Source organism: Hemibagrus wyckioides, linkage group LG17, assembly GCF_019097595.1.
Source record: "Hemibagrus wyckioides isolate EC202008001 linkage group LG17, SWU_Hwy_1.0, whole genome shotgun sequence".
Taxonomy (NCBI): Eukaryota; Metazoa; Chordata; class Actinopteri; order Siluriformes; family Bagridae; genus Hemibagrus; species Hemibagrus wyckioides.
Window position 1 is genome coordinate 6,813,138 of NC_080726.1, and position 25,928 is coordinate 6,839,065.

Below are 25,928 nucleotides of genomic sequence, written 5' to 3' on the forward strand. Positions count from 1 at the left end.
GTGTGTGTGTTTATGTGGAATTATAACTTTAGCCAGTGACAGTTTGTGGTGTATTTTGGTTATGAGAAGAAACTGATTATAGATTACCATTTACCATTACCTCATCTGTACATTAAAATGTTGTCACTTTTGAAATTCATACTGGTTTCAAGCAAGAGAAGAACACAGATTTTTTGTATTTGATTTCTTTAATGGTCCCATGAGGATTTTTTTTATTATTATTTTTTTAAACTGAAAAATAAATGGTTTTATAATGTTTTACCCCCACAGAGATTTTGAAAGAGAATGTGAGCAAATGGGTCTGATGTTATATTAATATCGGTGCAATTTGCATTGGTGAATTAAGGCATATAGCCTTATACTGCATGATTACTAAGTTATTTTCTCCCATACTGTCTCTCTCTCTCTCTCTCTCTCTCTCTCTCTCTCTCCCCGCCCCCTCTCTCATGTCATACAAAGTCTGTGTCATATTCATTCAAAGTCATTGCAGTGATCTCAGTTTTTTTTGTTTTTTTTTCCTCAAGCAGAAACAAGGAGATTAATGACATAGGCTCATTGTACCACTCTAGTGCCATCTGGTGACCAGAGAAATGTTCACTGGTTTGTAAAAAATAATTTCAAAGGGTAATATAAAGGGCACTGAAGAGCCTGTGTAGGCCAAAACCCTCTTGTATTAATAACTAAGAAAACACAGCTTATTGTTTATAGTGGCATTGAAATACTATACAATGGTTAATATTTATTTATATTTTTTACTGTTTTTAAGTCATCTTTATAATATTGAAATACAAGTAAATCTAAACAAAAACAAACAAACAAACAAATAAATAATTATTTAAATAAATAGAAACAGTTAGAAAATTATGTATGTTCTCCTATTCACTTATTTGACAATAAAATAAAAATGGAGCACAAAGTAAATACATTTAAATGTATTTGAAAATAAAAAAAATAATTGAAAGCAAGTATAGATTTTAAATGATTTGCTTAGAATAGTTTAATATAATTTTATTAAAATCCTAAAAAAGGTCACCCACATACAATAAACAATAGATAGATAGATAGATAGATAGATAGATAGATAGATAGATAGATAGATAGATAGATAGATAGATAGATAGATAGATGCCAAGGTCTTTGTAGTTTATGAGGTATAAATCCTTTTGTGGATAAATGTTACAGCTTTGACTCTGATTTCCTTTGTTTTTAGGCCATATATTATAGGATTCATTGTTGGAGCAAAAATCATAGAGGCCACTCCACTGAATTTTCTTAAATGAGGTGAAATATCTGTTAACCTGTAGGAAATCAATGTGAAAAGACCCAAACATTCAAATAAGAGAAAGACTATTAAATGTGTGCCACATGTCTGTAGTGCTTTGCTACGTGTATCAGATCGTTTGTTTCTAAAACAGGCTATAAGGATTTGAATGTATGTAAATACAATTAGACCTACTGTAAACACCTGAGTGACAGCTACAGTCATCAATCCATATATGTTATTTACAGTTGTGTTTACACAGACCAGCTGGAGCAAAGAGGGATTGTCACAGTATGTATGAGACACTAATGATCTGCATCGTGGTAAGCGCAACAGAAGGATAAAAAGCACAACTATTATAAGTATATTAGAGATCCAGACCAAGGAGATTAGCCTCACTGTGTGCATATTACTCATGATTGTGTTGTATCTCATAGGGCAACAAATGGCCACATATCTGTCATATGCCATAGCAGTCAAAATGAACACTGCACCTGTTGCATACATATGTATAAAGAAAGCTTGAGTGACACAAGTTGAAAACTCTATTGTTCTGGTATCCCATAAGAGTTCCTTAATAATATAAGGCAGTAGGGCTGTGGAGCCCATAAGATCATTTATGGGCAAGTTTAACAGCAGAAGATACATGGGCTGGTGAAGACTCTTATTGAGAATGATGGTGATCAGTAAGATGATGTTGCAGATGAGAATGGTCAGGTATCCCAGTGTTGCAAAGACAAATGCAGGGAGGGTACTCTCAGGAGGCAAATTGAAGCCTTGAAGTGTCAGAGTAGATATATTAGATACGTCGGTCATTGTAAAATTTGTTTTTCCACCTTTAAAGAAACAATTCTGTTGGTTATCATGACGGACAAAGGTAAATATTCAGATATAAATAAATAATAAATATGAACAGAATATATGAAAAAATTAAAATTAAAATACTAATAAATACATTTGTAATATATCATAACTATGTAACATTGTAACAAACAAATTTGTTACATTGAAGAAAACATAAATATTGGTAATATTACAATGGATTAGTAGTACAGGAATAAAACACTAATCGTTATTCACAAATCACTCCTTCAGATAGCAGATTGGACAATAACTCTAGCAAAGAATAATGTGAAGCTTCAATTATTGACCATACTCAGAAAGAAATACTTACTCTATAAGACCTGTCTCCTGTTTCAGAAGGATGTCATTCATTATTCGAGCTTAAACAGAGATCCTTCTGTATCCTATGATGTAACACATAGCCCTAATCTCTCCACTACAAATGGCACATGCTTTATAGTGTTCAGTAATTATGTAATAATCCCATGAGACAAAAGAAAGTTCTTGCTTTATTAGAATGCAAACATCACCATAGCACACTAAGCTACAAATACAGTTTATAAATTAATATATATAAAGCTCTGGAAAAAAAATAAGAGACCACTGTCCAATCTCCAGAATTGAACCCTATTGAAAACCTCTGGAATGTCATCAAGAGGAAGATGGATGATCACAAACCATCAAGCAAAGCTGAGCTGTTTGCTTTTTTGCAAACAGAGTGGTATAAAATTACCCAACAGCAATGTGAAAAACTGGTGTAGATCATGGAGCCAAAACGCATGGAAATCAGGGTTATTCCACCAAATACTAATTTCTTAATGTTATTTAGCCAAAGCATTAACACAATTTGGTTACAAATTATTTGCATTTTGTTTTATTTGAGTTATTAAAGCTCTTCAAATACTGCATGATCTTTGGTTATTTTGATGTGTTGTCATTTCCTTTAAATATTCACTCTAAATAACAATAGTTATATTTTAAATTGAGGAGAAATATTGTCAGCAGTTCACAAACAAAAACAAAACTGTTCATCTCAACAATACATGCACCTGGAAGAAAAAAACCTAAGAAATTGATTATTTTGCAGTGGTCTCTTATTTTTTTCCAGAGCAGTATTACAGTATATATAGATTATTAAAAGGGAATTTTATTATTATTATTATTTCTTGTACATCGAACAAAAAAGATTTTTTTTTCAAACAGAAACAAGGAGATTAATGACATAGACTCATTGTACCACTCTAGTGCCATCTGGTGACCAGAGAAATGTTCACTGGTTTGTAAAAAATAATTTCAAAGGGTAATATAAAGGGCACTGAAGAGCCTGTGTAGGCCAAAACCCTCTTGTATTAATAACTAAGAAAACACAGCTTATTGTTTATAGTGGCATTGAAATACTATACAATGGTTAATATTTATTTATATTTTTTACTGTTTTTAAGTCATCTTTATAATATTGAAATAAAAGTAAATCTAAACAAAAACAAACAAACAAACAAATAAATAATTATTTAAATAAATAAAAACAGTTAGAAAATTATGTATGTTCTCCTATTCACTTATTTGACAATAAAATAAAAATGGAGCACAAAGTAAATACATTTAAATGTATTTGAAAATAAAAAAAATAATTGAAAGCAAGTATAGATTTTAAATGATTTGCTTAGAATAGTTTAATATAATTTTCTTAAAATCCTAAAAAAGGTCACCCACATACAATAAACAATAGATAGATAGATAGATAGATAGATAGATAGATAGATAGATAGATAGATAGATAGATAGATAGATAGATAGATAGATAGATAGATAGATAGATAGATGCCAAGGTCTTTGTAGTTTATGAGGTATAAATCCTTTTGTGGATAAATGTTACAGCTTTGACTCTGATTTCCTTTGTTTTTAGGCCATATATTATAGGATTCATTGTTGGAGCAAAAATCATAGAGGCCACTCCACTGAATTTTCTTAAATGAGGTGAAATATCTGTTAACCTGTAGGAAATCAATGTGAAAAGACCCAAACATTCAAATAAGAGAAAGACTATTAAATGTGTGCCACATGTCTGTAGTGCTTTGCTACGTGTATCAGATCGTTTGTTTCTAAAACAGGCTATAAGGATTTGAATGTATGTAAATACAATTAGACCTACTGTAAACACCTGAGTGACAGCTACAGTCATCAATCCATATATGTTATTTACAGTTGTGTTTACACAGACCAGCTGGAGCAAAGAGGGATTGTCACAGTATGTATGAGACACTAATGATCTGCATCGTGGTAAGCGCAACAGAAGGATAAAAAGCACAACTATTATAAGTATATTAGAGATCCAGACCAAGGAGATTAGCCTCACTGTGTGCATATTACTCATGATTGTGTTGTATCTCATAGGGCAACAAATGGCCACATATCTGTCATATGCCATAGCAGTCAAAATGAACACTGCACCTGTTGCATACATATGTATAAAGAAAGCTTGAGTGACACAAGTTGAAAACTCTATTGTTCTGGTATCCCATAAGAGTTCCTTAATAATATAAGGCAGTAGGGCTGTGGAGCCCATAAGATCATTTATGGGCAAGTTTAACAGCAGAAGATACATGGGCTGGTGAAGACTCTTATTGAGAATGATGGTGATCAGTAAGATGATGTTGCAGATGAGAATGGTCAGGTATCCCAGTGTTGCAAAGACAAATGCAGGGAGGGTACTCTCAGGAGGCAAATTGAAGCCTTGAAGTGTCAGAGTAGATATATTAGATACGTCGGTCATTGTAAAATTTGTTTTTCCACCTTTAAAGAAACAATTCTGTTGGTTATCATGACGGACAAAGGTAAATATTCAGATATAAATAAATAATAAATATGAACAGAATATATGAAAAAATTAAAATTAAAATACTAATAAATACATTTGTAATATATCATAACTATGTAACATTGTAACAAACAAATTTGTTACATTGAAGAAAACATAAATATTGGTAATATTACAATGGATTAGTAGTACAGGAATAAAACACTAATCGTTATTCACAAATCACTCCTTCAGATAGCAGATTGGACAATAACTCTAGCAAAGAATAATGTGAAGCTTCAATTATTGACCATACTCAGAAAGAAATACTTACTCTATAAGACCTGTCTCCTGTTTCAGAAGGATGTCATTCATTATTCGAGCTTAAACAGAGATCCTTCTGTATCCTATGATGTAACACATAGCCCTAATCTCTCCACTACAAATGGCACATGCTTTATAGTGTTCAGTAATTATGTAATAATCCCATGAGACAAAAGAAAGTTCTTGCTTTATTAGAATGCAAACATCACCATAGCACACTAAGCTACAAATACAGTTTATAAATTAATATATATAAAGCTCTGGAAAAAAAATAAGAGACCACTGTCCAATCTCCAGAATTGAACCCTATTGAAAACCTCTGGAATGTCATCAAGAGGAAGATGGATGATCACAAACCATCAAGCAAAGCTGAGCTGTTTGCTTTTTTGCAAACAGAGTGGTATAAAATTACCCAACAGCAATGTGAAAAACTGGTGTAGATCATGGAGCCAAAACGCATGGAAATCAGGGTTATTCCACCAAATACTAATTTCTTAATGTTATTTAGCCAAAGCATTAACACAATTTGGTTACAAATTATTTGCATTTTGTTTTATTTGAGTTATTAAAGCTCTTCAAATACTGCATGATCTTTGGTTATTTTGATGTGTTGTCATTTCCTTTAAATATTCACTCTAAATAACAATAGTTATATTTTAAATTGAGGAGAAATATTGTCAGCAGTTCACAAACAAAAACAAAACTGTTCATCTCAACAATACATGCACCTGGAAGAAAAAAACCTAAGAAATTGATTATTTTGCAGTGGTCTCTTATTTTTTTCCAGAGCAGTATTACAGTATATATAGATTATTAAAAGGGAATTTTATTATTATTATTATTTCTTGTACATCGAACAAAAAAGATTTTTTTTTCAAACAGAAACAAGGAGATTAATGACATAGACTCATTGTACCACTCTAGTGCCATCTGGTGACCAGAGAAATGTTCACTGGTTTGTAAAAAATAATTTCAAAGGGTAATATAAAGGGCACTGAAGAGCCTGTGTAGGCCAAAACCCTCTTGTATTAATAACTAAGAAAACACAGCTTATTGTTTATAGTGGCATTGAAATACTATACAATGGTTAATATTTATTTATATTTTTTACTGTTTTTAAGTCATCTTTATAATATTGAAATACAAGTAAATCTAAACAAAAACAAACAAACAAACAAATAAATAATTATTTAAATAAATAAAAACAGTTAGAAAATTATGTATGTTCTCCTATTCACTTATTTGACAATAAAATAAAAATGGAGCACAAAGTAAATACATTTAAATGTATTTGAAAATAAAAAAAATAATTGAAAGCAAGTATAGATTTTAAATGATTTGCTTAGAATAGTTTAATATAATTTTATTAAAATCCTAAAAAAGGTCACCCACATACAATAAACAATAGATAGATAGATAGATAGATAGATAGATAGATAGATAGATAGATAGATAGATAGATAGATAGATAGATGCCAAGGTCTTTGTAGTTTATGAGGTATAAATCCTTTTGTGGATAAATGTTACAGCTTTGACTCTGATTTCCTTTGTTTTTAGGCCATATATTATAGGATTCATTGTTGGAGCAAAAATCATAGAGGCCACTCCACTGAATTTTCTTAAATGAGGTGAAATATCTGTTAACCTGTAGGAAATCAGTGTGAAAAGACCCAAACATTCAAATAAGAGAAAGACTATTAAATGTGTGCCACATGTCTGTAGTGCTTTGCTACGTGTATCAGATCGTTTGTTTCTAAAACAGGCTATAAGGATTTGAATGTATGTAAATACAATTAGACCTACTGTAAACACCTGAGTGACAGCTACAGTCATCAATCCATATATGTTATTTACAGTTGTGTTTACACAGACCAGCTGGAGCAAAGAGGGATTGTCACAGTATGTATGAGACACTAATGATCTGCATCGTGGTAAGCGCAACAGAAGGATAAAAAGCACAACTATTATAAGTATATTAGAGATCCAGACCAAGGAGATTAGCCTCACTGTGTGCATATTACTCATGATTGTGTTGTATCTCATAGGGCAACAAATGGCCACATATCTGTCATATGCCATAGCAGTCAAAATGAACACTGCACCTGTTGCATACATATGTATAAAGAAAGCTTGAGTGACACAAGTTGAAAACTCTATTGTTCTGGTATCCCATAAGAGTTCCTTAATAATATAAGGCAGTAGGGCTGTGGAGCCCATAAGATCATTTATGGGCAAGTTTAACAGCAGAAGATACATGGGCTGGTGAAGACTCTTATTGAGAATGATGGTGATCAGTAAGATGATGTTGCAGATGAGAATGGTCAGGTATCCCAGTGTTGCAAAGACAAATGCAGGGAGGGTACTCTCAGGAGGCAAATTGAAGCCTTGAAGTGTCAGAGTAGATATATTAGATACGTCGGTCATTGTAAAATTTGTTTTTCCACCTTTAAAGAAACAATTCTGTTGGTTATCATGACGGACAAAGGTAAATATTCAGATATAAATAAATAATAAATATGAACAGAATATATGAAAAAATTAAAATTAAAATACTAATAAATACATTTGTAATATATCATAACTATGTAACATTGTAACAAACAAATTTGTTACATTGAAGAAAACATAAATATTGGTAATATTACAATGGATTAGTAGTACAGGAATAAAACACTAATCGTTATTCACAAATCACTCCTTCAGATAGCAGATTGGACAATAACTCTAGCAAAGAATAATGTGAAGCTTCAATTATTGACCATACTCAGAAAGAAATACTTACTCTATAAGACCTGTCTCCTGTTTCAGAAGGATGTCATTCATTATTCGAGCTTAAACAGAGATCCTTCTGTATCCTATGATGTAACACATAGCCCTAATCTCTCCACTACAAATGGCACATGCTTTATAGTGTTCAGTAATTATGTAATAATCCCATGAGACAAAAGAAAGTTCTTGCTTTATTAGAATGCAAACATCACCATAGCACACTAAGCTACAAATACAGTTTATAAATTAATATATATAAAGCTCTGGAAAAAAAATAAGAGACCACTGTCCAATCTCCAGAATTGAACCCTATTGAAAACCTCTGGAATGTCATCAAGAGGAAGATGGATGATCACAAACCATCAAGCAAAGCTGAGCTGTTTGCTTTTTTGCAAACAGAGTGGTATAAAATTACCCAACAGCAATGTGAAAAACTGGTGTAGATCATGGAGCCAAAACGCATGGAAATCAGGGTTATTCCACCAAATACTAATTTCTTAATGTTATTTAGCCAAAGCATTAACACAATTTGGTTACAAATTATTTGCATTTTGTTTTATTTGAGTTATTAAAGCTCTTCAAATACTGCATGATCTTTGGTTATTTTGATGTGTTGTCATTTCCTTTAAATATTCACTCTAAATAACAATAGTTATATTTTAAATTGAGGAGAAATATTGTCAGCAGTTCACAAACAAAAACAAAACTGTTCATCTCAACAATACATGCACCTGGAAGAAAAAAACCTAAGAAATTGATTATTTTGCAGTGGTCTCTTATTTTTTTCCAGAGCAGTATTACAGTATATATAGATTATTAAAAGGGAATTTTATTATTATTATTATTTCTTGTAGATCGAACAAAAAAGATTTTTTTTTCAAACAGAAACAAGGAGATTAATGACATAGACTCATTGTACCACTCTAGTGCCATCTGGTGACCAGAGAAATGTTCACTGGTTTGTAAAAAATAATTTCAAAGGGTAATATAAAGGGCACTGAAGAGCCTGTGTAGGCCAAAACCCTCTTGTATTAATAACTAAGAAAACACAGCTTATTGTTTATAGTGGCATTGAAATACTATACAATGGTTAATATTTATTTATATTTTTTACTGTTTTTAAGTCATCTGTATAATATTGAAATACAAGTAAATCTAAACAAAAAAAAAAACAAACAAACAAATAAATATTTAAATAAATAAAAACAGTTAGAAAATTATGTATGTTCTCCTATTAACTTATAAAGTAAATACATTTAAATATATTTGAAAATAAAAATAATTGAAAGCAACAAATATAGATTTTAAATTATTTGCTTAGAATAGTTTAATATATATATATATATATATATATATATATTTGTAACACTTGAAATATTAAGGAAAATTTATTTGCATTAGTATACATAGAGCTATTTAGCTACTACATATCTGATCTGATTTATCAGTGTTCCCAATTCATACTCGCCTACAAATAGATTTTTCTCTGGCCATGAGAAATACACTGATAGGATGAGACACCAGTACATCACAGGGCATAATGCACACACACACACACAGCCAAGGCATAGCCAAACTGAAGCTAGAGGAAACCAATAAGGGCATGAAGAAACTCCACAAAAAACTCAGCTCAAACTGAAGACAGCTGTGAAATAGCAATGCTACCCACATGTTATCCTTTGTAGTTATATTTAATCAACATATATTTTGCTTAATACAATACAAGGCCTTTCTAAAAAATATATACAGGGTGACTTTTTTTTTTTTTTTACTAATGCAGAACTTAATTAGAAAATAAATAAATAAATAAATAAATAAATAAATAAATAAATAAATAAATAAATAAATAAATAAATAAATAAATAAATAGGAACAACACTGTAACCTTACAGTTGAGTGGGTGTATAAACAGGTTTCTAGTAACAGCATGCCAAGGTCTTTGTAGTTTATGAGGTATAAATCCTTTTGTGGATAAATTTTACAGCTTTGACTCTGATTTCCTTTGTTTTTAGGCCATATATTATAGGATTCATTGTTGGAGGCAAAATCATAGCAGCCACTCCACTGAATTTTCTTAAATGAGGTGAAATATCTGTTAACCTGTAGGAAATTATTGTGAAAAGACCTAAACATTCAAATAAGAGAAAGACTATTAAATGTGTGCCACATGTCTGTAGTGCTTTGCTACGTGTATCAGATCGTTTGTTTCTAAAACAGGCTATAAGGATTTGAATGTATGTAAATACAATTAGACCTACTGTAAACACCTGAGTGACAGCTACAGTCATCAATCCATATATGTTATTTACAGTTGTGTTTACACAGACCAGCTGGAGCAAAGAGGGATTGTCACAGTATGTATGAGTCAATAATGATCTGCATCGTGGTAAGCGCAACAGAAGGATAAAAAGCACAGCTATCATAAGTATATTAGAGATCCAGACCAAAGAGATTAGCCTCACTGTGTGCATATTACTCATGATTGTGTTGTATCTCATAGGGCAACAAATGGCCACATATCTGTCATACGCCATAGCAGTCAAAATGAACACTGCACCTGTTGCATAGATATGTATAAAGAAAGCTTGAGTGACACAAGTTGAAAACTCTATTGTTCTGGTATCCCATAAGAGTTCCTTAATAATATGAGGAAATAGGGCTGTGGAGCCCATAAGATCATTTATGGGCAAGTTTAACAGCAGAAGATACATGGGCTGGTGAAGACTCTTATTGAGAATGATGGTGATCAATAAGATGATGTTGCAGATGAGAATGGTCAGGTATCCCAGTGTTGCAAAGACAAATGCAGGGAGGGTACTCTCAGGAGGCAAATTGAAGCCTTGAAGTGTCAGAATAGATATATTAGATAAGTTGGTCATTGTAAAATTTGTTTTTCCACCTGTAAAGAAACAATTCTGTTGGTTATCATGACTGACAAAGGTAAATATTCAGATAAAAATAAATAATAAATATGAACAGAATATGTAAATAAAAATTAAAATACTAATAAATACATTTGTAATATATCATAACTATGTAACATTGTAACAAACATCGATTTGTTACATTGAAGAAAACATAAATATTGGTAATATTACAATGGATTAGTAGTACAGGAATAAAACACTAATCGTTATTCACAAATCACTCCTTCAGATAGCAGATTGGACGATAACTCTAGCAAAGAATAATGTGAAGCTTAAATTAATGACCATACTCAGAAAGAAATACTTACTCTATAAGACCTGTCTCCTGTTTCAGAGGGATGTCATTCATTATTTGAGCTTAAACAGAGATCCTTCTGTATCATATGATGTAACACATAGCCCTAATGTCTCCCCTACAACTGTCACATGCTTTATAGTGTTCAGTAATTATGTAACAATCCCATGAGACAAAAGAAAGTTCTTGCTTTATTAGAATGCAAACATCACCATAGCACACTAAGCTACAAATACAGTTTATAAATTAATATATATTCAGCTCTGGAAAAAAATAAGAGACCACTGTCAAATCTCCAGATTTGAACCCTATTGAAAACCTACGTATATATACGTATATATATATATATATATAAATATATAATTATATATATATATATATATATATATATATATATATATATATATATATATATATATATATATATATATATATATATAATATTTTTATTATTATTAGATTAGATTAGATTGAAAAAAAGAGCAATGTGCATATAAACACAGTAGTACTGATTGTCAAATTTTGGTGGTTACAAAAAGAAAAAGAAAACAAAAGAATTCTTGTTAAGGTTATTTTATTTTCAAATCAGTCAAACAATTCCAAAACGTGTCATACAGACAGAAGTCAGGCAACATGCAAACAGAATAAACTGGAGAGAAGACAAAGACATAAACTGAAGAACCGGAATAAAACACACACACACAAAAAAAAAACACTAGCAGAACTATAAGGCTTGGTGTTGCAGGTACAAGTCACTTAGCATATACTTCACAGTGTATAAATGGAAGGACATGAATGAGTAACTGAGTCCAGGTGTATACAGTCAAAACAAAGGTAACTGTGATAGAGTTCATGTTGGCTTTTTTGTGTTGTAATATTTGGTGGCTATACTTTGTAATACTCTGTGTTACCTGGAGTGGGAAGGAATGATGATTCCAGCATAGATATGACAGCTACCAATCAACTGTCAGTACATTTCCCAAATATGGCTGTATTACTAATAAAATACTATGAAATATGTATTTCTCTTATTTAAAATAATGTTTGTTTTTATAATGCTGAAAGATATGTTTCTGATAAACAGCACAGGTTTTTTCAATTGTTATCAGAAAAGTTCCTAAAAATTTCACTGAATAAATTGAAAGATATTGATCAAATAAATTGATATTCTATGCTGCATGTTTATGTTGTGACATGTATTTTGATAAATAATGGATAATAATTGCAAAAAGTAGAGATTATCCTTATATGTCTAACTTTATCTGTTCACTTGTTTGTAATACAAGCTTTTTTTCTTTTCTTTTTGTCACCTCACTCACCTATCACTTTTGCCAATCACCAGATCAACCACTGCCCATATAAAATATTTGCTGAGAGGTTTCTTTCATATGGTCAACAGCGCTAAATATGTAAATACATCCTGTTCACAGCAAGTAAACTCAATTTCATTCTGCTGTAATAGTTTCTACTTTACATACTTTTCAGCTATATGCAATTTTGAGATGAAGTTGCACTTATTGAACTATATATGATCAACCCAAATATAGAATTTGGTGAGAATGTTAGATTAAACAATACAATGCAGTCTGTAAGGAGCTGCTAAACTGTCTTGAAGGTTAAAAACAGCTGCAAGAAATCAGCCACATGACATTATAATCTATAATTTTCTCTGATTTAATATTAATTGAGTATAATGCTTATCCAAAAGGTTTTTGTTTCAAAATTATTTAAATGTCATTCTTTGTCTTTTTAACACTATGATGAATGAATTTCTAATGTCTCTTGTTTTCATTCCATATATAATTGGATTAAAAACTGGAAGAATTGTGAAAATCAACATACCACATATTTGTTGTGCATTGAGTGGTATATTCTGAAAACGATATGACAGTACAGTGAAAGTTGTTACTATTTCATACAGAAAAAATATAATTAACTGTGCTAAACATGTGTTTACAGCTTTACTCCTAGCATCAGTTTGTGTGTGTGAAAGACAAGCTTTAAGAATTTGTACATAGGAGAATAATTGAATAGTCACACTAATGCCCTGTACAATTCCAGTTATAGCTAATCCATAAAGATTATTCACAGTAAGGTCACCACCACATGAAAGCTGTAACAGTGTATTATTGCTACAATAAACATTAAAAATAAATGTCTTACATTTTGGAACTCTTGCCTGAAGGGAAAACAATACAAGAATCAAGGCAATGTCAAGGCCCCAAGCCAGTGCTATCACACCACCAACTGTATATGGACCCATTATAGAGTTATATCTGAGTGGCTTGCATATTGCAATGTAGCGATCAAATGACATGGCTGCCAGAATAAAAAGGACACTACCTCCATACAAATGAAGCAAAAAGCCCTGCAGAATACATGCTGGGTAAGAGATAGCATTTGTTTGGGTTACAATATCCAGAAGCACTTTGGGAAGGGCACATGTAATTCCCATTAAGTCTGTTAAAGGAAGGCTGAACAAAATGTAATACATGGGTTTATGAAGGCTTTGCTGGGTAACAATCAGTGCTAAAATTGTTACATTACAGAACACTGCAAAGAAATAGATCAGAGCTCCAATGATAAACACAGGATAAATAGCTTGAAGAGGTATATCAAATCTGGCCATTTGAAGGTTGAAACTGAATGTGTTGTTGGAGAGTTGTTGCTCCATTCTGAACCTGTGGGAGAAATTAATGAAAAAACCTCTTACTAATTTTCCTAAATGCATATTGTTTTACATTCACAATGGCTTTGACCTCAGACTCACCTTAAAGAAGATCCTCTCGTATCAATAGAGGGACATGGGATGGCACATTTATATCAATTTCTGTTCTCCAAAGACCATGCAAATGATTAATGGCACCAGAGGATATTAACAATTTCTCTTAAACGTAAAATGTATAGCTCGTAATTTGGAGTTATGTTTATTCACATTAGTATAAGTTAACATATTAGGTGTGACATATTACACAAGAAATTAAACAATATCCTCAAGGATCTGCAACTGTTCCAAGAATTATAAAATGAAAGTTGTCATAACAAAACAGCAGATACTATCATGATGACATGGTATTAGCAAATAATGTATGATATGATACAAACTGACCCACACCATTACTGATTTATGACAACATTGCAGAAAACTGGTGTGCATTCAAACATGAAATAATATATATGTATTGTTTGTCAATATTTAGAAACATTAAATCTAGAGCATACATTCTGCTCAACTTTACATTCAGCCTTCTCAGCAGCCATCAAACAAGAGCATTAATTCATTTATGTACCTACACTGAGGGAGAACAAAGAAACATAGTGGCTATAGCCAAATCATGAGACTTCCAAGATGGCGGCGCGGCAGTAGCACGCAGCGGCCACTCCGGAACCAAAATGGTGCTTTCTTTTTGTTTTAGCGCTAAATTTAAAGTGCATGGACGCCAAAGACAGTGGTGTTCATGTATACGACCGCCAGACGATATTACGGTACAGAAATCATGCAGTTACTAACTTGCATGATGAACTACTCTGCAAACTTCGCGAACTCGGCTTGCTGCGAAGTCCAGGCCTTCAGTCCTCGGCGTCGCCTGATGCCGGTGGCCGGGAGAAAGGACGTCGCAAGCATTGTTCGAGGAAGCGGAAGCGCAGTAAAAGAGCGGGTGTCCCTGCTAGGCTAACAACCAACCCTAGCCGGCCGGCACTCCCTTCCATCATCTTGTCCAACGTCTGCTCACTGGATAATAAACTGTACTACATCCGACTCCAGCAAACTACACGGCGTGAGTTCAGAGACTGCTGCGTCTTTGTTTTCACGGAGACGTGGCTCAGCGACAGAGTTCCGGACGCCGCCATTCAGCTAGCCGGACTAACCGTGTTTTGTGCCGACAGGAATGCAGCTCTGTGCAGTAAGACTCGCGGTGGCGGTGTGTGTGTTTACATCAACACGGCATGGTGTAAGGACTCTGTGCTTGTGTCTAACCACTGCTCATCGGTAGTGGAGTTTGTAACTGTTAGATGCAGACCTTTTTATTTACCCCGGGAATTCACCACTACTCTCATTATCGGAGTGTACATTCCACCCAGCGCTAATGCTAAGGAGGCTCTGTGTGAGCTGTACGGAGCTATTAGCGAGCTACAAAATGCTCACCCCGACGGACTGTTTATCATCGCCGGAGATTTCAATCATGCAAATCTCAGAACAGTGCTCCCTAAATTCCATCAGCATGTGGACTTTGCTATGAGAGGGACGAACACGCTGGATGTTGTTTATTCAAACATTCCCGGCACGTATCGTGCGGAGCCCCGCCCCCACCTCGGCTACTCAGACCACATCTCTGTTATGTTGATTCCAGCATACAGACCACTCGTCAGACGCTCTAAACCGGTTCCGAAACAGGTTAAAACCTGGCCAGCAGGAGCCATCTCTGCTCTTCAGGACTGTTTTGAGTGCACTGACTGGGATATGTTTAGGGAGGCTGCAACCAACGGCGACTCTATTGACTTGGAGGAATACACGGCATCAGTGACCAGCTACATCGGGAAATGCATCGATGACGTGACCGTCTCCAAGACCATCACAACACGCTCCAACCAGAAGCCGTGGATGACTGCGAAAGTGCGTGCTCTCCTGAAATCGAGAGACTCTGCCTTCAGATCGGGGGACAGGGCGGCCTTAAAAACAGCAAGGGCCAAACTGTCCTGAGCCATCAGAGAGGCGAAGCGTGCACACGCCCAGAGAATCCACGGCCACTTCCAGAACAGCAGAGACTCCCGGCGCATGTGGCAGGGCATTCAGGTGATCACCAACTACAGGACAACTTCACCTGCCTGTGACAGTGACGCCTCTCTTCCAGATGCGCTGAACGACTTCTACGCTCGGTTTGAGGCACAGAACAACACAACAGCGAGGAAGACCATCCCTCCTCCTAATGACCCAGTGCTTCGTCTCACCACGGCTGACGTGAAGAGAACTCTATACAGAGTTAACCCACGGAAGTCCGCTGGACCAGACAACATTCCTGGCAGAGTTCTCAGGGAGTGTGCGGAGCAGCTAGCAGATGTCTTCACTGACATCTTCAACATCTCGCTGAGCAGCTCCATCATCCCTACGTGCCTCAAGACAACGACCATCGTCCCTGTGCCAAAGAAGTCCACGGTTTCCTGCCTCAATGACTACCGTCCCGTTGCACTCACACCAATCGTGATGAAATGCATCGAGAGGCTCGTCATGAGGCACATCAAGTCACAGCTACCACCCTTGCTGGACCCCTTGCAGTTTGCGTATCGTCCTAACCGTTCCATGGAAGACGCCATCACCACAACCCTGCATCTGGCCCTCACACACCTGGACTGCAAAGACTCCTATGTTCGAATGCTGTTCATAGATTTCAGTTCAGCATTCAACACAATCATCCCTCAGCAGCTGATTAAGAAGCTGAGTCTCCTGGACCTGAACACCTCTCTCTGCAACTGGATCCTGGATTTCCTGACTGGGAGACCTCAGTCAGTCCGGATCGGGAGCAGTATCTCCAGCACCACCACACTGAGCACTGGAGCACCTCAGGGCTGTGTGCTCAGTCCATTGCTGTTCACTCTGCTGACTCACGACTGTGCAGCAATGCACAGCTCCAACCACATCATCAAGTTCGCTGATGACACGACTGTGGTGGGTCTCATCAGCAAGAACGACGAGTCAGCATACAGAGAGGAGGTGCAACATCTAACAGCCTGGTGCAGAGCCAACAACCTCTCCCTGAACGTCGACAAGACCAAAGAGATGGTTGTTGACTTCAGGAGAGCACAGTATGACCATTCTCCGCTGTCCATCGATGGCTTCTCTGTGGAGATCGTCAAGAGCATCAAATTCCTTGGTGTCCATCTGGCGGAGAACTTCACCTGGTCACTCAACACCAGCTCCATCACCAAGAAAGCCCAGCAGCGCCTCTACTTCCTGAGGAGGCTGAGTAAAGCCCATCTCCCTTCCCCCATCCTGACTGTGTTCTACAGTGGGACCATCGAGAGCATCCTGAGCAGCTGCATCACTGCCTGGTTTGGGAACTGCACCGTCTCAGATCGCAAGACCCTTCAGCGGATTGTGAGGACAGCTGAGAAGATCATCGGAGTCTCTCTCCCCTCTATCACAGACATTTACACCGCACGCTGCATCCGCAAAGCTAACAGCATTGTGGCTGACCCCACACACCCCTCACACACACTCTTCACCCTCCTGCCATCTGGAAAGAGGTACCGGAGCATTCGGGCCCTCACAACCAGACTGTGTAACAGTTTCTTTCCTCAAGCCATTAGGCTCCTCAACACCCGGGACTGAACTGTTCTACACTCTCACACACACTCTCACTCAGGACTGAACTGTTCTACACTCTCTCACACACACACACACTCTCACTCAGGACTGAACTGTATACTAACTCCCTGTCTCTCTCACACACAGATACACACACTCTCTCTTGACTGTGTGGACACACACACACACACACACACACACACATAATTTAAACTGTTCATTACTTACTGCACTACCTCTACCTGTCATCCGCTGCTATAGTTATATTTATGTCTATTCTATTTGCACTACCTCAACCGCTGCTGTGTATTTTTGCACAATATTTTTGCACAATACTTTTTTTTTTACATCATTTCACTTTATCTATTTTATTTCACTTACATTCCAGTACACGTTCTTTTATTTCTTTTCAGCGCTAAGTGTCCTGTGTTCTTTTGTGTTGTCTTTATTGTATTTATTGTCTTTTTTGCACTGTCTTGTCTATGCTCTGTTTGCACCTAGCTGCACACTGTGTACTTTACGTGGCTAAGACAAACTTCTGTCCTAGCTCTGTGGTGTTGTTTGTTGTTTTGTATTGAACTTGTTGTTGTATGTTTATGTAGCACCAGGTCCTGGAGAAACATTGTTTCATTTCACTATGTACTGCGCCAGCTGTATGTGGTTGAAATGACAATAAAAGCTTCTTGAATCTTAAATCTTGAATCAAGAGAAAATCCAGAATGATTAAGATGAATGTTCCGTGACCTGTGTAACCAACAAATAAACTAAACTATGAAAAGGCAAAAGATTCAAGAAATTAAAATCAGTTTGAAAGAATTGCCTACATGAGTGAGTTAAAGAATAGAGCTAAGACATGCATTTTTTTTTTGGCAGTTAACAGATGGAACTACTTGGAGACAGACTAGTGGGAGGTAGGATTAACTCGTTATCCTTCTTTATCCCATAGGCCAAATGTCATGGTGCCTACAGCCCTGAACCACCAGAGGGAGCCCTCGCTCGAGTATTGACTGTGTGCAAGTGGTTTCCTGTTTTAGGGCTTTTAAGCAGTGTGCTTCCGTCAGTCCAACGTGAAGCATCGTTTCCTAGTGTCTCGAGCCAAGGCTTGATTATTTTGCCTGCATTTTTTTTCTGTGTATGATCTGTGCCTGTTTACCTGGTTTAGCATTTTTGTATTTCATCTTTGTTCTGGTTTTCTCTCTATCGTGTTTGCTTTTCCGGTTTTGACCCTTTTTGCTTTCCACTGTGTTTACGATTTTCTGCCTGCTGGTTATAATAAACTGCCACATATGGATTCTAATCCTTCCGCGTCCGGCGAGTCCTTACAGGATGCTTTGCCTGAAATGAGTCCAGCGGACATGCAAGCGGCGTTATGGCAACAGCAAGTCCTTATTCAGGCTTACCAAGCTGAAGTGGATTCGCTACAGGCCGCCAACCAACAACTACAACTACAACCAGCTAGCCAAGACACGTCAGCTTCAAGCATGCGCTGTGAACCACCTCGCCTCGCGCTGCCGGAAAAATTTGATGGATCTGCTGACAATTGCCGAGGATTTCTATGCCAATGCGACAACTTTTTCAGCCAACAACCCTAGGCGTACGGCAGAGAGAGTGTCAGGTGCGCTTTCATGTTATCACTTCTCATGGGTAAAGCGCCAGATTGGGCGTCAGTAGTATGGGATTCCGATCCCCAATTAAAAACATCAGCCAACTATTTCCCTAGTCAGATTAATGAAGTGTTTGAATATCCGGCCGGGGGCAAAGATATTACTATGCCAGGGCTCTGACTCAGCAACGGATTATGCCATTAAATTCCGGACATTGGCGGCTCAATCTGGGTGGAATGCACCCTCACTCATGGCGTTTTTTCGCAAAGGGCTTAATACTGAACTAAAAGCGGACATGGCATGCAGAGAGATTATACATCAGTACATCACCACCGACATCCGCCTTGATAATTTACGCCGCCAACATCAACCTGCCCCCTCTTTCAGAACGCATCACTCGCTAGAGGACCACAAAACAGATGGCTCTGAACCCATGCAGCTCGGACAGGCTAGAGTCTCCGCTGAGGAATGAGAGTGCCGGGTGCAACAGCGGCTATGCTTTTACTGTGGAAAACCTGGCCATCGCATATACGAATGCCAAGAAAGACCCACTACTGCTAAGGGAGAGACTTGTACAATGTCATGCAAAGTTTCGTTCCCTGTTTGTATATCCCACACTGATACCTGTTTTCATGCTACAGTGCTGATTGACTCCGGTTCGGCCGTCAACCTCATTGATTGCCACCTGGTCCTGAAGTTTCACATCCCCACCATGCCATGTACACCGCCGCTAAAAGTCACCGCCATTAATGACCAGCCCATTGGAGAGGGCCTGCTCTGTCATAAGACCAACCCCGTCGAGCTGCAGCTTGGATTATTCCACTGCGAGCAGATCGTCTTCTACATCATCACCTCTCCTTCGAACCCCATCGTGCTCGGTCTTCCATGGCTTCAGCTACATGACCCCCTTATCTCATGGAAGGATGGGGACATCTTAAAGTGGTCTCCACAGTGCCTGGAACACTGCTTTTTACTGCACCAGCCACGTCCATGTCTTACCACGTCTGTGGAAAGACCCAGCACCACGGTCTCCCCCACGCTACCCAGGGAATACCATGACCTCGGCAAGGTGTTTAGCAAGGAGCATGCCGCTAAGCTTCCCCAACACAAGTCATGGGACTGTGCCATCAAGCTCCTGCCTAACGCCATGCCACCAAGAAGCAAGGTCTACCCCCTCTCAATACCGGAGAAGCAGGCTATGGTGATTATGTCCAAGAGGCTCTTGCTGCAGGATACATCCGGCCATCTAGGTTCCCTGCTGCCGCGGGGTTTTTCTTTGTTGAAAAAAAGGATGGTGGACTACGTCCATGCATCGATTATCGGGGGCTGAATGCCATCACCGTTCCCTACCCCTATCCTCTGCCACTCGTGCCCGTGGCCCTCGAACAGCTCAGGGGAGCCCGGATATTCACCAAGTTGGACCTGCGCAGTGCCTACAACCTGGTCCAGATTAGAGAGGGAGATGAATGGAAAACGGCTTTTCATACCACACATGGCCACTATGAGTATCAGGTTATGCCTTATGGACTCATGAATGCGCCGGCGGTGTTCCAGTCCCTGATCAACAAGGTCTTTAGAGACATGCTTAACCGCTATGTGATTGCTTACATTGACGACATCCTCATCTACTCCCCAGATCTGGAACTGCACATCAAGCACGTATGGGCTGTCCTCTGCCATTTAAGTGAGCATCACCTTTATGCTAAATTGGAGAAGTGTGAGTTCCACCAATCATCCGTGATGTTTCTGGGGTACGTCATATCACAGAAAGGGGTAGAGATGGACATGAGCAAGGTGTCGGCAATTAAAGCCTGGCCTGAACCCGTGACAGTCAAAGACCTCCAATGATTCCTGGGCTTCGCTAACTTTTACCGATGCTTCATAAGTAACTATAGCACCATGGCCAGCCCTCTCACGTCACTATTAAAAGGGAAGCCACGTCACCTGCGATGGACTGAGTCAGCCAGGAGGGCCTTTCAGTTACTGAAACAGTGCTTCACGTCTGCCACCCTCGACCGGACCTGCCCTTCATCGTAGAGGTGGACGCCTCCAGCAGCGGCATTGGAGCAGTCCTGTCACAGCTGCAGCCCAGTTCCGGTAAGGTTCAGCCCTGAGCATTCTTCTCCAGGAAACTTAACCCGGCAGAGGCGAATTATGACGTGGGCAATCGTGAACTTTTGTCTATGAAAGTGGCTTTGGAGGAGTGGAGACACTGGCTGGAGAAAACCAACCACCCGTTCCTGATCATCACTGACCATAAGAACCTGGCATATCTTCGCGACGCCAAGAGCCTTAACCCCCTTCAAGCCAGATGGGCCCTGTTCTTTTCCCTTTTTAAGTTCTCTGTCACGTACCCCCCAGGCTCAAAGAATGGTAAAGCTGACGTGCGCTCCCGGCTTTATGATACCTCAGACCAGCCTACGACCCCAGAGCCTATTCTTCCTCAGTCTGTTCTCGTTGCTCCTGTCCAATGAGACATCATGAGCGAGATCGAGCAGGTCCAACTCGCTTAGCCACTTCCACACAGCTGCCCCCCGGCCAAGGTGTTCGTTCCGACCTCCCTGCAGGACAGACTACTGCAGTGGGTCCATGAGACCCCGAGCACGGGCCACCCAGGAATACGCCGTACGACCCAGCTGGTTCAGCAACGATTCTGGTAGCCATCGCTAGTCTCAGACACTGAGGAGTTTGTCCGAGCCTGCAGCCAGTGTGCACAAGCACGAACCAGTCGCCAGCTACCAGAAGGGCTCCTAAACACATTACCTGTCCCTCAGTGTCCCTGGTCTCACCTATCGATTGATTTCCTCACTGATCTCCCAGCCTCTCATGGATTCACCACAGTCATGGTTATCATAGACCGGTTTTCAAAGGGTTGTAGACTGCTTCCAAAGGAGGGCCTACCCACCGCCATGGAGACAGCTCAGGCCATGTTCCAACATGTGTTCCGTACTTATGGTTTGCCTGAGGACATCGTGTCCAACCGGGGAACTCAGTTCACGTCCCACGTCTGGCGGAAGTTCTGCCGCCAGCTGGGTATCAACGTCAGCCTGAGCTAGGGCTACCACCCCTAATCCAACGGCCAAGTTGAACGTCTCAACCAGGAACTGGGCAGCTCAGTCCACATTACATAGGCCCCTTCAAAATCATGCGGCAAATCAATCCTTTGTCCTACCACCTGGAGTTACCCCCCACCTACCGAATATTTCCTACCTTCCACGTATCCCTGCTCAAGCCCTGTCATGAACCCACCAGCTCCACCCCTTCACCTCAGGAACCACCTCCACCCTTGGACATGGACGGTGCTTTAGCTTACCAAGTTCATGCGCTGCTGAACTCACGCCACCGGGGAGGGCACCTGCAATACCTAGTGGATTGGGAGGGGTATGGCCCGGAAGAATGGTGTTGGGTGGATGCTGCTGACATCCTAGACCTGTCCCTCACTGAGGAGTTCCACCGTGACTTCCCCCACAGGCCCGCTCCTCGGCCCCTGGGTCGCCCATGTCGTAGAACACCAGGAGGTGTTCCTAGAGGGAGGGGTTCTGTCATGATGCCTACAACCCCGAACCGCCAGAGGGAGCCCTCGCCCGAGTATTGACTATGTGCAAGCGGTTTCCGGTTTTAGGGCTTTTAAGCAGTGTGCTTCAGTCAGGCCAACGCGAAGCATCGTTTCCTAGTGTCTCGAGACAAGCCTTGATTATTTTGCCTGCATTGTTTTTCTGTGTATGATCTGTGCCTGTTTACCTGGTTTAGCATTTTTGGATTTCGTCTTTGTTCTGGTTTTCTCTCTATCATGTTTGATTTTCCGGTTTTGACCCTTTTTGCTTTCCACTGTGTTTACGATTTTCTGCCTGCTGGTTATAATAAACTGCCACATATGGATTCTAATCCTGCTGCGTCCGACGAGTCTTTACACCAAAAATGAATTTTACTCCTGTTTTGTTATGTTCATGTACACTCCACAGTGGTGGTTAATATGATGCTCATATGAAACTAGACATTCTGTGCTTTGAGAATGTGTAGTTTTTTTTTTGTAAAAAATATTGCTCTTTTTCCCTACCCTACTAGAGGCAAAATATTCATAGAAAAGAAAAACAAAAAAACATAAACAAAACAAAAAATGATTTTTATTTTCAAACCTAAAAATTGTAAATTGTATGAGTAGCAGGTTTTGTAGATGTATATTTATCTAAAGTGGTCTTGTGCTTACGTAGACATTTTTATTTTCAGATGTAGATATTTCTTAAAGTACCTCATGTGAATGTAGTTTTTTTTAAACGGAATATATATATATATATGGAATACGTATATATCCATGATGTATGTCTAGATAGGGCATTAATCAAAACAGAGAGCTTTGGTTAGGTTTCTTTAAGGTTCTGGTGATTTGTAGAAACATTAGTTAGCATGAAGGTTTGTAAACAATTGTGTTCCCTTTGTCCTTATTAGATCATGAAGCTTTTGGGGAAGAAGGCTAAGTACCAGTATGGAGGAATGAACTCGGGGCATCCAGTGACACCGCCCTGCACATCTTCCCCACCCAAAAAAAAGTTAAATACTATTTGAAATACTATTTCAAATAATAAATACTATTACTGTTTGAGCAACAAGTCATGCCGAATAGTAGAGAAGAGAAAGCGAGAGAGAAAAGTGTGAGCAAATCGGAGGATGAAGTAGAAGGCAAGATCGATTGTCAAAATTCCCTGTGCAATTTCTAACATGACAGAAAAACAATGTAGTCATATACACAGTGAGAAGCGACCCTTTCTGATTTTAAACGCTTATAACATTTTTTCTTTTTCTTTTGAACAAATGTACTATAGATATTGTATACTATCACTCACCTATCACTTTTACCAATCACCTGCTCAACCACTGCCCATCTAAAATATTTGCTGAGAGGTTTCTTTCATATGGTCGACTGCACTAAAAGTGTAAATACATCTGGGTTACAGCAAGTGAACTCTATTTAATTCTGCTGTAATAGTTTCTAATTTACATACTTTTCAGCTATATGCAATTTTGAGATGCAGTTGCATTTATTGAGCTATGATCAGCCCAAATGTTAGTTTATAGAATTTAGTGAGAATATTAGATATAAACAGAATATTTTAGTCTGTAAGGAGCTGCTAAAATATCTTCAAGGTTAAAAATAGTTGCAAGAAATCAGCCACATGAATTAATTTCAACAAAACTGCTGTGAAAAGTTGAGCTTAAATTAATTATTGGTTGTCTCTTCATCTGTTGCATCTTGAGGACATAAACCGGTTTATGACTTATTTTACATGAAATATCTGTGAAAACAAACAAATATCAGACATTGGACATTTATTGTCATCAAAGTATTAGAGTGCTTATATATGAGTGTACACCCACAAAAGAGGAAAGAAGACAGAACCTTTACTTTAAACTACTTTTTCTTTTATAACAATCTTCATGACCATGTAAATGTAAGTTACAGTACATGCAATGTGAATGTCAATATTATGTATTTAGATATTCAAACTTCGAATTACATGTAAAGCATAATACATAACATGAACAAAGAATCACCTTTAAGTACAAAATACATATATTTCTATTGGAAATGTAGACAATGTTAATAATTGACAGTCATTTAGAGATAGACGTAAGAATAGCACAATTTACCCAATGTAGACAAAGAGAAAATTGTTCTTTTATGTGTTTATATTTGCAGAATATGTCACAAAATATTGCAAATGTTTGTTTTAACAATGCAAACATAGCTGAATTGAGTATAATTCTCATCCAAAAGATTTTTGTTTCAAAATTATTTAAATGTCATTCTGTGTCTTTTTAACACTATGATGAATGAATTTCTAATGTCTCTTGTTTTCATTCCATATATAATTGGATTAAAAACTGGAAGAATTGTGAAAATCAACATACCACATATTTGTTGTGCATTGAGTGGTATATTCTGAAAACGATATGACAGTATAGTGAAAACTGTTACTATTTCATACAGAACAAAAATAATTAACTGTGCTAAACATGTGTTTACAGCTTTACTCCTAGCATCAGTTTGTGTGTGTGAAAGACAAGCTTTAAGAATTTGTGCATAGGAGAATAACTGAATAGTCACACTAGCGCCCTGTACAATTCCAGTTACAGCTAATCCATAAAGATTATTCACAGTAAGGTCACCACCACATGAAAGCTGTAACAGTGTATTATTGCTACAATAAACATTAAAAATAAATGTCTTACATTTTGGAACTCTTGCCTGAAGGGAAAACAATACAAGAATCAAGGCAATGTCAAGGCCCCAAGCCAGTGCTATCACACCACCAACTGTATATGGACCCATTATAGAGTTATATCTGAGTGGCTTGCATATTGCAATGTAGCGATCAAATGACATGGCTGCCAGAATAAAAAGTATACTACCTCCATACAAATGAACCAAAAAGCCCTGCAGAACACATGCTGGGTAAGAGATAGCATTTGTTTGGGTTACAATATCCAGAAGCACTTTGGGAAGGGCACATGTAATTCCCATTAAGTCTGTTAAAGGAAGGCTGAACAAAATGTAATACATGGGTTTATGAAGGCTTTGCTGGGTAACAATCAATGCTAAAATTGTTACATTACAGAACACTGCAAAGAAATAGATCAGAGCTCCAATGATAAACACAGGATAAATAGCTTGAAGAGGTATATCAAATCTGGCCATTTGAAGGTTGAAACTGAATGTGTTGTTGGAGAGTTGTTGCTCCATTCTGAACCTGTGGGAGAAATTAATGAAAAAAACTGTTATTGTTGATTTTTCGGCTGCTCCCTACA

At 37.8% G+C, this 25,928-nt stretch overlaps 6 protein-coding genes across 6 annotated transcripts; all 6 read right to left on the reverse strand.

Moving 5' to 3' along the window:
- Positions 1-1,144: 1,144 nt before the first annotated feature.
- LOC131368334 (olfactory receptor 52B2-like) lies at positions 1,145-2,077 on the reverse strand. The gene has a single exon (XM_058414389.1). It carries the CDS (start codon positions 2,075-2,077, stop codon positions 1,145-1,147), a length of 933 nt encoding a protein of 310 aa, XP_058270372.1.
- A 1,867-nt stretch (positions 2,078-3,944) lies between these two features.
- Positions 3,945-4,877, reverse strand: LOC131367532 (olfactory receptor 52B2-like). Its single transcript, XM_058412870.1, has one exon. The coding sequence runs from the start codon at positions 4,875-4,877 to the stop codon at positions 3,945-3,947; it is 933 nt and encodes a 310-aa protein (XP_058268853.1).
- Positions 4,878-6,716: 1,839 nt separating this feature from the next.
- LOC131367582 (olfactory receptor 52B2-like) lies at positions 6,717-7,649 on the reverse strand. Its single transcript, XM_058412956.1, has one exon. It carries the CDS (start codon positions 7,647-7,649, stop codon positions 6,717-6,719), a length of 933 nt encoding a protein of 310 aa, XP_058268939.1.
- Positions 7,650-9,940: 2,291 nt separating this feature from the next.
- LOC131368448 (olfactory receptor 52B2-like) lies at positions 9,941-10,873 on the reverse strand. Its single transcript, XM_058414594.1, has one exon. It carries the CDS (start codon positions 10,871-10,873, stop codon positions 9,941-9,943), a length of 933 nt encoding a protein of 310 aa, XP_058270577.1.
- Positions 10,874-12,939: 2,066 nt separating this feature from the next.
- LOC131368283 (putative gustatory receptor clone PTE03) lies at positions 12,940-13,890 on the reverse strand. The gene has a single exon (XM_058414295.1). The coding sequence runs from the start codon at positions 13,888-13,890 to the stop codon at positions 12,940-12,942; it is 951 nt and encodes a 316-aa protein (XP_058270278.1).
- An 11,022-nt stretch (positions 13,891-24,912) lies between these two features.
- Positions 24,913-25,863, reverse strand: LOC131368285 (olfactory receptor 52B2-like). The gene has a single exon (XM_058414298.1). It carries the CDS (start codon positions 25,861-25,863, stop codon positions 24,913-24,915), a length of 951 nt encoding a protein of 316 aa, XP_058270281.1.
- Positions 25,864-25,928: the final 65 nt, after the last annotated feature.

Excerpts from the sequence above, each read along its gene's own strand:
- LOC131368334 (XM_058414389.1), bottom strand. The coding sequence starts at position 2,077 with ATGACCGACGTATCTAATATATCTACTCTGACACTTCAAGGCTTCAAT.
- LOC131367532 (XM_058412870.1), bottom strand. The coding sequence starts at position 4,877 with ATGACCGACGTATCTAATATATCTACTCTGACACTTCAAGGCTTCAAT.
- LOC131367582 (XM_058412956.1), bottom strand. The coding sequence starts at position 7,649 with ATGACCGACGTATCTAATATATCTACTCTGACACTTCAAGGCTTCAAT.
- LOC131368448 (XM_058414594.1), bottom strand. The coding sequence starts at position 10,873 with ATGACCAACTTATCTAATATATCTATTCTGACACTTCAAGGCTTCAAT.
- LOC131368283 (XM_058414295.1), bottom strand. The coding sequence starts at position 13,890 with ATGGAGCAACAACTCTCCAACAACACATTCAGTTTCAACCTTCAAATG.
- LOC131368285 (XM_058414298.1), bottom strand. The coding sequence starts at position 25,863 with ATGGAGCAACAACTCTCCAACAACACATTCAGTTTCAACCTTCAAATG.